Source organism: Heterodontus francisci, chromosome 13 (genome assembly GCF_036365525.1).
Source record: "Heterodontus francisci isolate sHetFra1 chromosome 13, sHetFra1.hap1, whole genome shotgun sequence".
NCBI classification, from domain to species: domain Eukaryota; kingdom Metazoa; phylum Chordata; class Chondrichthyes; order Heterodontiformes; family Heterodontidae; genus Heterodontus; species Heterodontus francisci.
The window spans coordinates 73,479,962-73,492,820 of NC_090383.1; the positions used below are offsets into that span (position 1 = coordinate 73,479,962).

General features: G+C 43.2%; 1 protein-coding gene across 1 annotated transcript in view; it reads left to right on the forward strand.

Annotated features, from left to right (window-relative positions):
- The first annotated feature begins 899 nt into the window (after positions 1-899).
- dusp10 (dual specificity phosphatase 10) overlaps positions 900-12,859 on the forward strand; it is a 52,851-nt gene continuing 40,891 nt past the window's right edge. Inside the window, exons 1-2 of the mRNA XM_068044969.1 lie at positions 900-1,061; positions 1,401-2,342. Coding sequence (XP_067901070.1) covers positions 1,448-2,342 — 895 coding nt within the window. The 5' untranslated portion in view covers positions 900-1,061; positions 1,401-1,447. The remainder of the gene's footprint in view (positions 1,062-1,400; positions 2,343-12,859) is intronic.

The window sequence follows — 12,859 nt, forward strand, 5'->3', positions numbered from 1 at the left end:
TAAATGATCTCAGATATTATGATTAACCATGCTTTAAATAATGACATCACCCCATGTGCTGGATTATGTGTGCGATCCTCTTCGTTATCTACCCAATCATTCATACAATGATTATTTTAACAGCTGGCTCCTCTCCCCTCACAAGGTCCCTCACCACATGCGACCAGGAACAGAAATGATTGTTTTAAAAAAAATTCACTTCCTCCTCGCTAGAAACACAGCCCTCGCCACATCATTGTTTTGTTTGCCACGCAATACTTTTCAGGTTAAGCTGGTACATTCTTGTCAGGTCCAGTTTAAGTTCCCAATGCAATGTTGGCGGGCTTTTTGCCTGCAGCACCATATGCTGCGCGGTATGCTGCTGATGGCAGCTGAACTTTGGGGTGTTACTATTGCCTGGAAAGGAAAGCCCAGCCGTCTTGTTTGTGTTTTGAGTTCGCTTTGCCTTGTAGTTTATCTCCAAAAACTTGTGTTGCTACTCAGCTTGCACACTGGGGTCTGCTGCACTGAATGATTTAATCCTTTCTTTAAAAGAGAAGTGCGTGGGCAAACAATAATGTAGCCTGAAGGGGAAAATGAAATTAAAAAGCTAGCTCGAGTGCCTGCTCTCCCTTTAATTGTCCCTCTGCCTGGCTGCTGAGTCCACTGGAACGAGCGAGCAAACACTTCATTCCAGGACCGGCTTCGTTGCCGGCCCGCTCATTGGCTGCTAATGATGTCATGCTTGCGACAAAGCCTTCCCTCTCCCGCCCAATGCCGGCCCGGCGCCCGCCTCCTGCAATCGGCGATTAGCTGATGGGTCAGTGGGCGTGTCAGAACACGGGGGGTCCCGATTTCCCATTGGCTGGTTGCTCTGTCAATTATGTGGCCGGCCCCGCCTCCCCCAGTCAGGTGAAATTAACCCGCTGTATAAAGTGTAGCCGAATTAAAGTGGCAGCGCTCGCGCGTACGCGCTGAATGAGTCCAAGTCTTTGAAACCATAATAAATAAATATATAATATCAAGTAAATAATAGGAGAGCGGGTGCATGTCGGCGAAGCCTAGCGGCAGAAGTTTATGATGTAAGTACATTTTATGAATCGCGTCTCCTTCACGTAGTTGGAGCTGGAAGTGGAGCTGCTGCAGAGCGAAGGTGCTGCTTCTCCCCCGTCTGGTCAAGTTTCAGTGAGTCCGGCTCGCTTTGACTTTAAACTGAACCACTTTATCAGGAGAATAAATGTCGAGTTTATTTAAGGTCGGTCCACCGGTTGCCAAATGAAGGCGCCCCTGCCTGTAGTTTATTTTTAGTTGCGTTCCCCTTCTAGTTGCAGCAGAAATAACCAATGCGTGCCTTTGAATTTATTTGTCTCCCCTCCCCTCCCTCTGCTCTGATGCTGACAGTACATTTGATCCCGTTTCAGTCCATTTACTCCACGGATCGACAAGAGGGCTCATCAACATCATCCTGATGCCTCCATCCCCTCTAGACGAACGAATTGTTGGGGTGGTGGCATTGCCAAGGCCGGTCAGACCGCAGGAACTCCATCTCCGCTTGGATAACACCTACGTGGCTTCTCCTGTAGCGACGACTACTCCGGCAGCCGGCGATCCGAAAACCCAGAGCACGACCCTCAGCCCAGCGGCTGTGGTTTCGTTCCGAAGCGGCAACTTCACGTATATGCCATCATCCAACGGCTCGGTGCGCTCCCTGTCCTGCGGTTGCAGCAGCGCTAGTTGCTGCACGGTGACCACCTACCCGAACAAGGGCGACCAGAGCCAAGTATCAGTGGGCGGCAGCAACCTGGTCCCAGCCCCTGCTGCTAAACTCGGGACTCCTGCAAACTGTGCCTCCTGTGCCGCTAAGCAGATGGTGAGCAACAGCAATGAGAACGGTGGCACTCTGAACCCCCCGGCTTCTGCATCTGCTGGTGGACCTGGAGGACCCCTGTCTCCTCCTGCGGCTGGGGCCACCAAGCAGGTCGTCGGCGTCCGCACTATTTACCCCACCGAACTAGCCAAGAAACTGACCAAATGCAGCAAGGGCCCCCAGCCGCAGAGCCAAGGTCCTGTCATCATAGACTGTCGCCCCTTCATGGAGTATAACAAAAGTCATATCCAGGGAGCCGTCCACATAAACTGCTCGGACAAGATCAGCAGGAGGAGGCTGCAGCAGGGCAAGATCACGGTCTTGGATCTCATCTCTTGCAGGGAAGGCAAGGACTCCTACAAAAGGATTTTCTCCAAGGAGATAATAGTTTATGATGAGAACACTAATGAGCCCAACAGGGTGATGCCCTCACAGCCACTTCACATAGTGCTGGAATCGTTGAAACGAGAAGGCAAGGATCCACTGGTTTTGAAAGGTTAGTCCTTTGGAATATTTTATTTAATGAGAAAAAGTTCGGAGGTTTCAGGAGTTGTGGTAGGATACTGGATAATATAGATGATACAAACGAATTCGGTTTTTGATTTAAAAAAAAATTTGTCCACTTATAGAAAGTTCCATAAGGAGTTGATAATTTGTGAACAATACACCTTGCGAAACTAAATCCGTTCTTTTCAAGTCTTCAGTATTCTACGAATTTTATGCACTTCGGTCATATATCTGTTCGTTAAAACCCTTTGCCTGAACTTTTAATACATAAAACGACTGAATTTGAAGTAAAGAAGGTATTATTTTTGAAACTGGTTATTGAATGAAAATTCCTGTTATGAAATGTCATATTCAAGGAAACGCAGGAAAACATCCTGGAAACGAATACAGTATGTGTAGCACGTCACCCTGGCTAGTATGCAATACTGCTTTACTAGCATAGAAATTGAGAAAAAAAAGTCCAATAATGATGATTCATGGTCTGCAGATATTAACAAGTTCTGAAATGTCCTGATTGCATGGCAAAATAATCTCTGCAGCATAATTAGGGACATTTGACTTAATGATATTGACCTTGTTTGGTTTTGAATGCAATGCAGTAAATTCATTTTTCAATTTCATTACAGTTAATTATTATGTAAGGAGTGAGCAGTAGCAGAATTGTTGGCATTTACAATACCAAATGCAGAACAGATTAGCAGCTGCAGCACTGACCTTCCGAACAGATTGATGTGGGTTTGAGTCCTAAAGCAGCTTGTCACTCAAATCTGCCTGCAACAGTTGGGATTGAATTCTGCCAGTCTTAGCCAAGCTGCTAGGTGGAGCACTTTTGCTAGGAGTGTTTCTTTCAAGGGTAATGAAAAAGTGATATTGCCCATCTAGTCTTACTACTGCATGCCTCCTCCTGTTGGTTAGCTGCAGAGCATGATTGGAGAAATCTGTGACCTTCACTATGAGGTAGGCATGCCTGGAAGAGGCCCTATGGTGGAAAATGTGCAAAGGTGGTCGGACGGGAGAGAACAAATTGGAAACTACATGATGGAAGAGTAGTGCAATATTAAAGCAGTTACACCATGAGCAATGGAGACTACTTTGTGAATAATAAAGGATGTACTCAGGTGCAGAATTAACTGGTCGTGGTAAACCGATAAAAGTGATTGGCCAATTTTGAATGCCCTACTTTTGGAAAGATGTCAAGACCATGTTTCAGAAAAGATTTACTGTGAATTAGAGGCTTTAATTATGAGGAGAGAATGGAGAAAATGGACTATTTTTATTAGAAGGCTCAACAAATGATACAGAAACAATGTCACGCTAAAAGACAAGGCTTACACAAATGCAAGAAAAGTGGAAATTAGGCAGACTGGAAAGGTATTGAATGCAACTAAGGGATACACAGTAAGATGCAAAATGCTCATATGAAAAAAACCTGAAAGGGATAACGAAGCAAAAAGTAAAAGTGTTTATAAATATATTCAGTTAAAGAGTGGTAAAGGGGAATGTGGTTTCATTAAAGAGAAATGAAGGTGAAACTATAATGAAGAATAAGGAAATGGCAGACAGTTAGTACTTTGTACCCCTTTCCACAGTGGAGGAAGGGAACAAAATACAAATGAACCTAAAAATAAATTAAGGGAAAGAACTTAGAATAAACAATATAAGTTTAAAAATAGTAACAGAGAAATAATGGGACTTAAGATAGACTAAGCCCTAGGGCCTGATGGGTTCCACCTTAGGATGTTAAAAGAAACAGGTGAGAAAATTGCAGATGCTTTAGTCATAAATTTCTAAAGCTTTCTAGATTTTGGAATTCTGTGTTTGGAAAATTGCAAATGTCACTTTAAGAAGGGAGGGAAGGTGAAAACAGGTAACTACAGATTTTGCAGTTTAAAATCAACTGTGAGGAAGTTCCTGGCATCTGTCATGAGAGTCTGAGTGACTGAGCATTTGTACAAGTATTAGCAGTTCAAAAAGAGTCAGGTTTCATGTGCAATGGATAGATCATGTCTGATTTAATCTAGTTAAATTTTTTTGAGGAAGTCACTAGCATGCTGAACAGTGGAGTGTCTATACATGTTGTCAAAATGGACATTGAGGAGGCATTTAACAAGGTTCTGCACAAGAGATTATTAGCAAAAATGAGAGCTCATGGAATTGGAGATAACCTTGCGACATGGTTCAATAATTGGTTAGGAGGTAGGAGACAGATGGGGATAAAGAGAGTGTTCACTGGTTAGAGGGATGTGACAAGAGGTGTTCCCTAGATCTCTGGGGCTTCAACTTTTTACCATATATAGTCGTGACTTGGATAAAGGATTAGAGTGTTGTATAATCAAGCAGATGGCACTAACAGGAGGCACAGTCAATTGTGTGGATTGGAGCAGGAAGTTGCAAAGGGACAGAGACAAGTGAATGGACAAAACTATGGCAGATGGAATTCAACATGTGCAAGTGTGAGGTTGTGGACCCACACAAAATTGGAGTAATTTTTGTAAAATTTGGAAATGTAAAGGAGCAAAGAGATTTGGGAGTCCAAGTATGCAAATCATTTAAAGCAAGCAGAGATGCAAAGAGCAATCAAAACTGCTAATGGAATGTTGGCCTTTATCTCAAGAGGGCTGAGATACAAAGGGGAGGAAGTTATGCTTCAATTGTATGGAGCATTGGTCAGAGCACATCTGGTGTACTGCATTCAGTTTTGGGCACCGCACCTCAGGAAGGATATTTTGGCTGTCATGGAGATGCAGTGGAGATTCTCCAGGATGATACTGAGGCTTAGACAGTTAAATTATGAAATTTAGTAGAAATCTAGGGTGCTGTCCCCGAAAACTTTGCAGATGCAGGAACAATTGGAGCTTTCAAGACCAATCAATAGATTTTTGTTAGGTAACGGTATTGAGGGGTATGGAACTAAGATGAGTAAAGGGGGTTCAGATACGGATCAGCCATGACCTGATTGAATGGCTTACTCCTGTCCCTGTGAGTCAATAAGTAGCAACATGGATCACAATCATTTTACCTCCTTTCTGTCTGGCACATTATCCAATCGTAGCTGAAATAGCTAACTCTACACAGATGAGAATTACATAGAATATACGTCATAGAAACGGACATTCGGCACAACTATTCTGTGCTGGTTTTCATATGCCACACATGCTTGCTCCTATTACATCTACCTCACCTCAGCATATCTTTCTATTCCCCTTTCTCTCATGTGCTTGTCTAGGTTTTTCTGAAAAGCATTCAAGCTAGTTGCCTGAACCACTTTCTATAGTAGCGCATTCCACATGCTATCCACTCTATAAGTGAAGAAATTTCTCCTTATTCCCTATTAGATTTATTCGTAACTATCTTGGATTGGCGGTCCCTAGTTTTACAGAACAGACAGTAAGAGCTTCTACAAGTATATTAAAAGGAAGAGAGTAGCTAAAGTAAGCATTGGTCTTTCAGACGATGAAACTGAGTAATTAATAATAGGAAACAAGAAATGGCAGAGACTTTGAACAAATGCTTTGTATCTGTCTTCACAGTCGAAGACATTAAAAGCATCCCAATAATAGCAGAGAATCAGGGGACAAAAGGGTGGGAGGAACTTAAAATAATCTCTATGATCTATGAATCATTGTCACTAGAGGAAAAAGTACTAGGCAAACTTATGAGATTAAAAGCTGACAATCCCCTGGATCTGATGGCCTACATCTTAGGGTCTTCAAAGAAATGGCTGCTGAGATAGTGGATACATTGGTTGTAATCTTTCAAAATTCCCTAGATAATGGAAAGGTCCCGGTGGATTGGAAAACCACAGATATAACGCCTCTATTCAAGGGAGACAGAAAGCAGGAAACTATAGGCCAGTTAGCCTAACATCTGTTATTGGGGAAATGCTAGAATCTATTGTTAAGAAAGTTGTAGCAGGACATTTAGAAAACCATAATGCAATCAAGCAGAGTCAACATGGTTTTATGAAAGGGAAGTTATGTTTGACCCATTTATTGAAGTTCTTTGAGGATATAATGAGCAAGGTGAATAAAGGGGAACAAGTAGATGTAATGTATTTGGATTTCCAAACGATAAGGTGCCACATAAAAGGTTATTGCACAAGTTAAGAGCCCATGGTGTTGAGGGTAATATTAGTATGGATAGAGGATTGGCTAACTAATAGAAAACAGAGACGAGATAAATGGGTAATTTTCAGGTTGACAAACTGTAATTAATGGGGTGCCACAGGGATCACTGCTAGGACCTCAACTGTTTATAATCTACATGAATAATTTAAATGAAGTTACCGAGTATATTATGGCCAAATTTGTTGACAATACAAAGATAGGTGGGAAAGCAAGCTGTGAGGAGGACACAAAGGTCTAAATTTTGCCACGTGTGCCAGGACCCTGACGCTGCAGTGAAATGTGGGTCCTGAGCTCGCACTTGCCAGTAGCGGGACCTGCTCAGCAATTTCACCACAGGCTCTCCTAATTGGCTGCCTTTGGCCCCGTTGTCCACTTAAGGACGGCGGGCAGCCTTCTGATGCTGTTGGCCCAATCAGGCCTGGCGGCTCTGAAGCTTCAGCAGTGCCACCACGAGAGGCAGGCAGAAGACCTCAGAAAATCAACCAGCTAAGTTTATATAAAAAAAAAACAAATTCAGGGGTCCAAGGGTCGGAGGGCGAAAACCCTCTGGTGAGATCACTGGGGCCTTCTGATGCCTTCCCTGCCTCCGGCCCTTACTTTAGTCCATCGGAGCCAAAGAGGGAGGCCACCTCCATTATGCTGGTGGCCTCCCCACGTGGTGACGGCAGGGCTGCCCTGCCTTCGGCAAATGCTGGTGGCCCCATAAAATGGCTCTTAATTGGGCCTTTATTTATGTTAATCATCTGCCCGCGTCCTCGGAGTGGGCAGCCAATCCGCTTCCACTGTGTTGCTGCCCCGACCCCCTCCCCCTCGCCACCTCCATTGTCAGCACCTGGGGACCCGTAAAATTCAGGCCAAGGAGTCTGCAAGGGGATATAGATAGGTTAAGTGAATAGGCAAATATTTGGCAGATGGAGTATAATGTGGGAACATGTAAGGTTATCCACTTTGGGTGGAAGAATAGAAAAGCAAAATATTATTTAAATGGAGAGGGACTGCAGAATGCTGCGGTACAAAGGGATCTGGGTGTCCTCGTACATGAAACACAAAAAGTTAGCATGCAGATACAGCGAGCGATTAGGAAGGCAAATGGAATGTTGGCCTTTATTGCAAGGGGGATGGAGTATATAAGTAGGGAAGTGTTGCTACAACTGTACAGGGCATTGGTGAGACCACACCTAGAGTACTACGTACCATTTTGTTCTCCTTATTTAAGGAGGGATATACTTGCATTGGAGGCAGTTCATAGAAGACTCTCTAGGTTGATTCCTGGGATGAAGGAGTTGTTTTGTGAGGAAAGGTTGAGCAGGTTGGGTTTATACTCATTGGAGTTTAGAAGAATGAAAGGTGATCTTATTGAAACATAAGATTCTGAGGAGGCTTGACAGGGTCGGTGCTGAGAAGATGTTTCCCCTTGTGGGGGAATCTAGAACTGGGGGCATATTTTCAGAATAAGGGGTCTCCCATTTAAGACCGAGATGAGGAGGAATTTCTTCTCTCAGGGGGTCATGAATCGTTGGAATTCTCTACCCCAGAGAGCTATGGAGGCTGGGTCATTGAATATATTCAATGCTTAGATGGAGAGATTCTTGAACAACAGGGTTGCCGAGAGTTATGGGGAACAGGCACAAAGTGGAGTTGAGGCCAAGATCAGATTTGCCATTATCTTATTGAATGGTTGAGCAGGCTTGATGGTGCTGTATGGCCTACTCATGCAGAGGAGGTTTACCAGGATGTTGCCTGGTCTGGAGGGCATTAGCTATGAGGAGAGGTTGGAAAAACTCGGATTGTTTTCACTGGAACGACGGAGGTGGAGGGGCGACATGATAGAGGTTTACAAAGTTATGAGCGGCATGGACAGAGTGGATAGACAGAAGCTTTTTCCCAGGGTGGAAGAGTCAGTTACTAGGGGACATAGGTTTAAGGTGCGAGGGGCAAAGTTTAGAGGGGATGTGCGAGGCAAGTTTTTTACACAGAGGGTGAGTGCCTGGAACTTGCTGCCAGGGGAGGTGGTGGAAGCAGATACGATAGCGACGTTTAAGAGACATCTTGACAAATATATGAATGGGAAGGGAATCGAGGGATACGGTCCCCGGAAGTGCAGAAGGTATTAGTTTAGTCAGGCATCAAGATCGGCGCAGGCTTGGAGGGCCGAATGGCCTGTTCCTGTGCTGTACTGTTCTTTGTCCTGTTTCTTATGTTCAGAGAAAAAGGACATTTGTCGCAACTGCTCAATCCCGGTTTCTATGCTTCACAGGAGCCTCCTCCCATAACTGCATACCCTTTCATTTCTTTCTCCCTCCTGTAGTTTTTGAGCTTTCCTTAAAGGCATCTATGCTGTTCTTCTCAACTACTCCATGTGGTAGCAAGTTCCACATTCTAACCAGTCTCTGGCTAAAGAACTTTCTTCTGAATTCTTTATTGGATTTATTAGTCGCTGTCTTATATTTATGACCTTAGTTTTAGACTCGCTTACAAGTGTAAGCGCTCAGTCTACTCAATCAAAACCTTTCATAATTTTAAAGACCTCTATTAGGTCATTCCTCAGCCTTCTCTTTTCTAAGGAAAAGAATCCCAGCCTATTCAATCTTTTCTGATAGTTACAATCTCTCAGTTCTGGTGTCATCATTGGCAATCTGTTTGCCTCTTTTCCAGTGCGTCTATATCCTTTCTCATAATATGGAGACCAGAGCTGTACACAGTACTCAAGTGAGAAATCAATCAAGTGTAGTTCCTGAAATCTTAAAAGGACAATTAACTGAGTTCTACATCTGTGGTCCTTCTTCTTCTGTTGGTTATCCTATCCATAATAAATAGTGGCTCTCCTGTTGAGTAGACCTGAGATAAAAATGTTTGAAGTATTACTTTTCACAATTTGTTTGGTTTCAAATGTAATAGCACCGCTTGGATTTGTGCCCAGAAACTAATTGTAGAGAATGAATATTTAGTATTCAAAGGTCCAGTCCATTTGAAATCTTAGGTGACTAACCTTGCGGGTACAGTTGTGAAACTGGAAGGAGTCTTTCACACAGTGGATGTTAAGTAGAATTGCCATTATTGACATACATCTACCAATCAGTTTTGCACTCTAACCACCATAAGAAGTAAAAATGTATATGCAGTTAATGCGTTGAAAGAGAGGGCACTGGTTTTTCCCTCTGTTGGATTCCTCCCTTCCTCCCATACTCACAAATTAAGCGAGATACAATTCTGCTTCTGCATCTCTCAGCCAGCCCAGAAGACATGGGGTAGACTTTGGTTTTTACCACTTGGGTGTTGAGCAAACACCTGAGTAAAGCATAGAAAGATAAATGTGCTGGGAGGATCCTGTGTGGGTGACAGACCTGGCCGAACTTTCCTTTTATTGAAATATATAGAAAATCCTCCGTGTTCTGTAAGGGCCATGCTGTGTTCCCTGCCAGATTCTCCTTTCTGCAATCCACCCAGGCGATACTGAACACCCCAGCGGTAAAGACTGAACATGTACCCATGGACTTACTGGCACAATCATCCTCCCTGTGTCTGACGCTCAAGGAGTTGAGGTCAGCATAGCCTACAAATTGATTGTGTTATAGTTACAAAAGAAATTGCAGTGTCTGCAGAAGGACATAGACAAGTTGGTGGAATGGGCGGATAGGCGACAGATGAAGTTCAATGTGGAGAAATATGAAGTGATGCATTTTGGTAGGAAGAACATAGAGAGGCAATATAAGATAAAGGGTACAATTCTAAAGGGGGTGCAGGAGCAGAGGGACCTGAGTGTATATGTGCATAAGTCATTGAAGGTGATAGGACAGGTTGAGAGCGCGGTTAATAAAGCATACAGTATCCTGGGCTTTATTAATAGGAGCATAGAGTACAAGAGCAAGGAGGTTACTTGAACTTTTATAAGACACTAGTTCGGCCTCAGCTGGAGTATTGCGTCCAGTTCTGGGTGCTGCACTTTAGGAAGGATGTGATGGTGTTAGAGAGGGTGCAGAAAAGATTCATGAGAATGATTCCAGGGATGAGGAACTTCAGTTATGAAGATTGATTGGAGAAGTTGGGAGTGTTTTCCTTCAAGAAGAGAAGGCTGAGAGGAGATTTGGTAGAGATATCCAAACTCATGAGGGGTCTGGGTGGAATAGATAAGGAGAAACTGTTCCCACTCGTGAAAGGATCGAAGACGAGGGGGCACAGATTTAAAGTAATTGCTAAAAGAAGCAAAAGCATCACGAGGACAAACTTTTTCATGCAGCAATTGGTTAAGGTCTGGAATGCACTACCTGAGAGAGTGGTGGAGGCAGGTTCAATTGAAGCATTCAATAGGGAATTACATTGTTATATGAAAAGCAAGAATGTGCAGGGTTACGGGGAGAAGGTGAGGGAGTGGCACTAGGTGAATTGCTCATTCAGAGAGTTGGTGCAGACATGATGGGCTGAATGGCCTCCTTCTGCACTGTACCAATTCTGAGATTCTGTGAGACTTGCTGAACAAATTTTGAAGAAAACAGTTTGCAAGTATTATGAGGAAGATTTTTTTTATGGCTCAAGCTACGTAAAATTTAAAAAGGCTATGTGGGAAAAGGGTAAGGAGACAGAACTAAATAGAAAGCACTTTAAAAGATCCAGTGCAGGTGCAACAGGCCAAATAGCCTTCTTTGAGTTCTACGACTTTAGCGTAATTTTTAAAATCTTATATGGCACAAATATGTGTGATTCAGCATTGCATTTATTTCAGCCTTGCTCTTCAAAGGATCAGTATATATTTATCATATAAATGCCTGCCCCCGTATCCAATCTCCGTTATGTTTATAAACACTGTTGCTTAGAGATGACCTGTCTAAGTCCAGAGTCTGGGACTGAATGTTGTCCACTCCAAGTTTGGTATTGCCTGTTAGGGCTATTACTGTTTCAGTGGTATCGGGATATAAATTGATCAGGAGGCCACAGTTGTTTTGGGGATTGAATTACTGTTTAAACTAATAATTGTCAGGAAGGGAGGGTGGTGGAGGAAGGGTACTGATACCAATTCAGATTGCACAAAGCTCTCATTTTATTAACTGGAAATAGTTTAGAATGGTGAACAGGAAATGACTGTCTTTAACCGAATTTGCATATAATCTGAGTCAGGAAGGGCTTCTGTCAATTTGCTTTACAAGTGATTTGTTTACATCTGATTTGCGTATGCATTTGACTTTTTCTAGGTCAATCCTGAAGATCTCAAAAACTATTAAAGTTGTAGAATTAAACAAAGCTTTCACAAAATCTAGTACTTTCTGATTTGATTATTCTATTAAATGCTGCCCACTAAGTATATGGAGTAGTTTTAGTTTAGAGATACAGCACTGAAACAGGCCCTTCGGCCCACCGAGTCTGTGCCGACCATCAACCACCCATCTATACTGATCCTACACTAATCCCATATTTCTACCACATCCCCACCTGTCTCTATATTTCCCTGCCACCTACCTATACTAGGGGCAATTTATAATGGCCAATTAACCTAGCAACCTGCAAGTCTTTGACATGTGGGAGGAAACCCACACAAACACAGGGAGAACTTGCAAACTCCACACAGGGTCGCTGGAGCTGTGAGGCTGCGGTGCTAACCACTGCACCACTGTGCCACCCCAGTTCTTCAGCTCAGTTGTCATTCCTTAGCTCTAAGATCAAGTATAATGTTTTATATACTGTTGCATCAAGTAAAACAAATTATAGTTTATTTTTCAAAACAAATTCTGTCATGTACAGGTCAGTTAAACCGATAGTTCCTTTGGCTTGTCTGGTATTAATTATGTCACACATTGCAGCAACTGAGAGGGTCCTGTAAATGTCCTCTGCCAAAATTTTGGCAATCAATTGCTGGTTTTAATACTAAAATGACCTTGATGTTTGAGAACAATATCCAGTAATAGGAAATTAACTGGCTACCTTCGGGACTGTTTGTACTCAAAAGTAATTGTGTCACATTTTGTCATGATGTTCTAGCTTCTGGCACCTGTAGTACACAGACTATGAAATGGTATTGGACACATTGTTGTGTCAGCTAATGGTTCCCTTGAACTATCAAAATTCCAATTTATTTATTTAGAGATACAGCACAGAAACAGGCCCTTCGGCCCACCGAGTCTGTGCTGACCAACAACTACCCATTTATACTAATCCAATGTTAATCCCATATTCCCTACCACATCCCCACCATTCTCCTACCACCTACCTACACTAGGGGCAATTTACAGTGGCCACTTTACCTATCAATCTGCAAGTCTTTGGCTGTGGGAGGAAACCGGAGCACCCGGTGGAAACCCACGCCGTCACAGGGAGAACTTTCAAACTCCGCACAGGCAGTACCCAGAACTGAACCCGGGTCGTTGGAGCTGTGAGGCTGCAGTGCTAA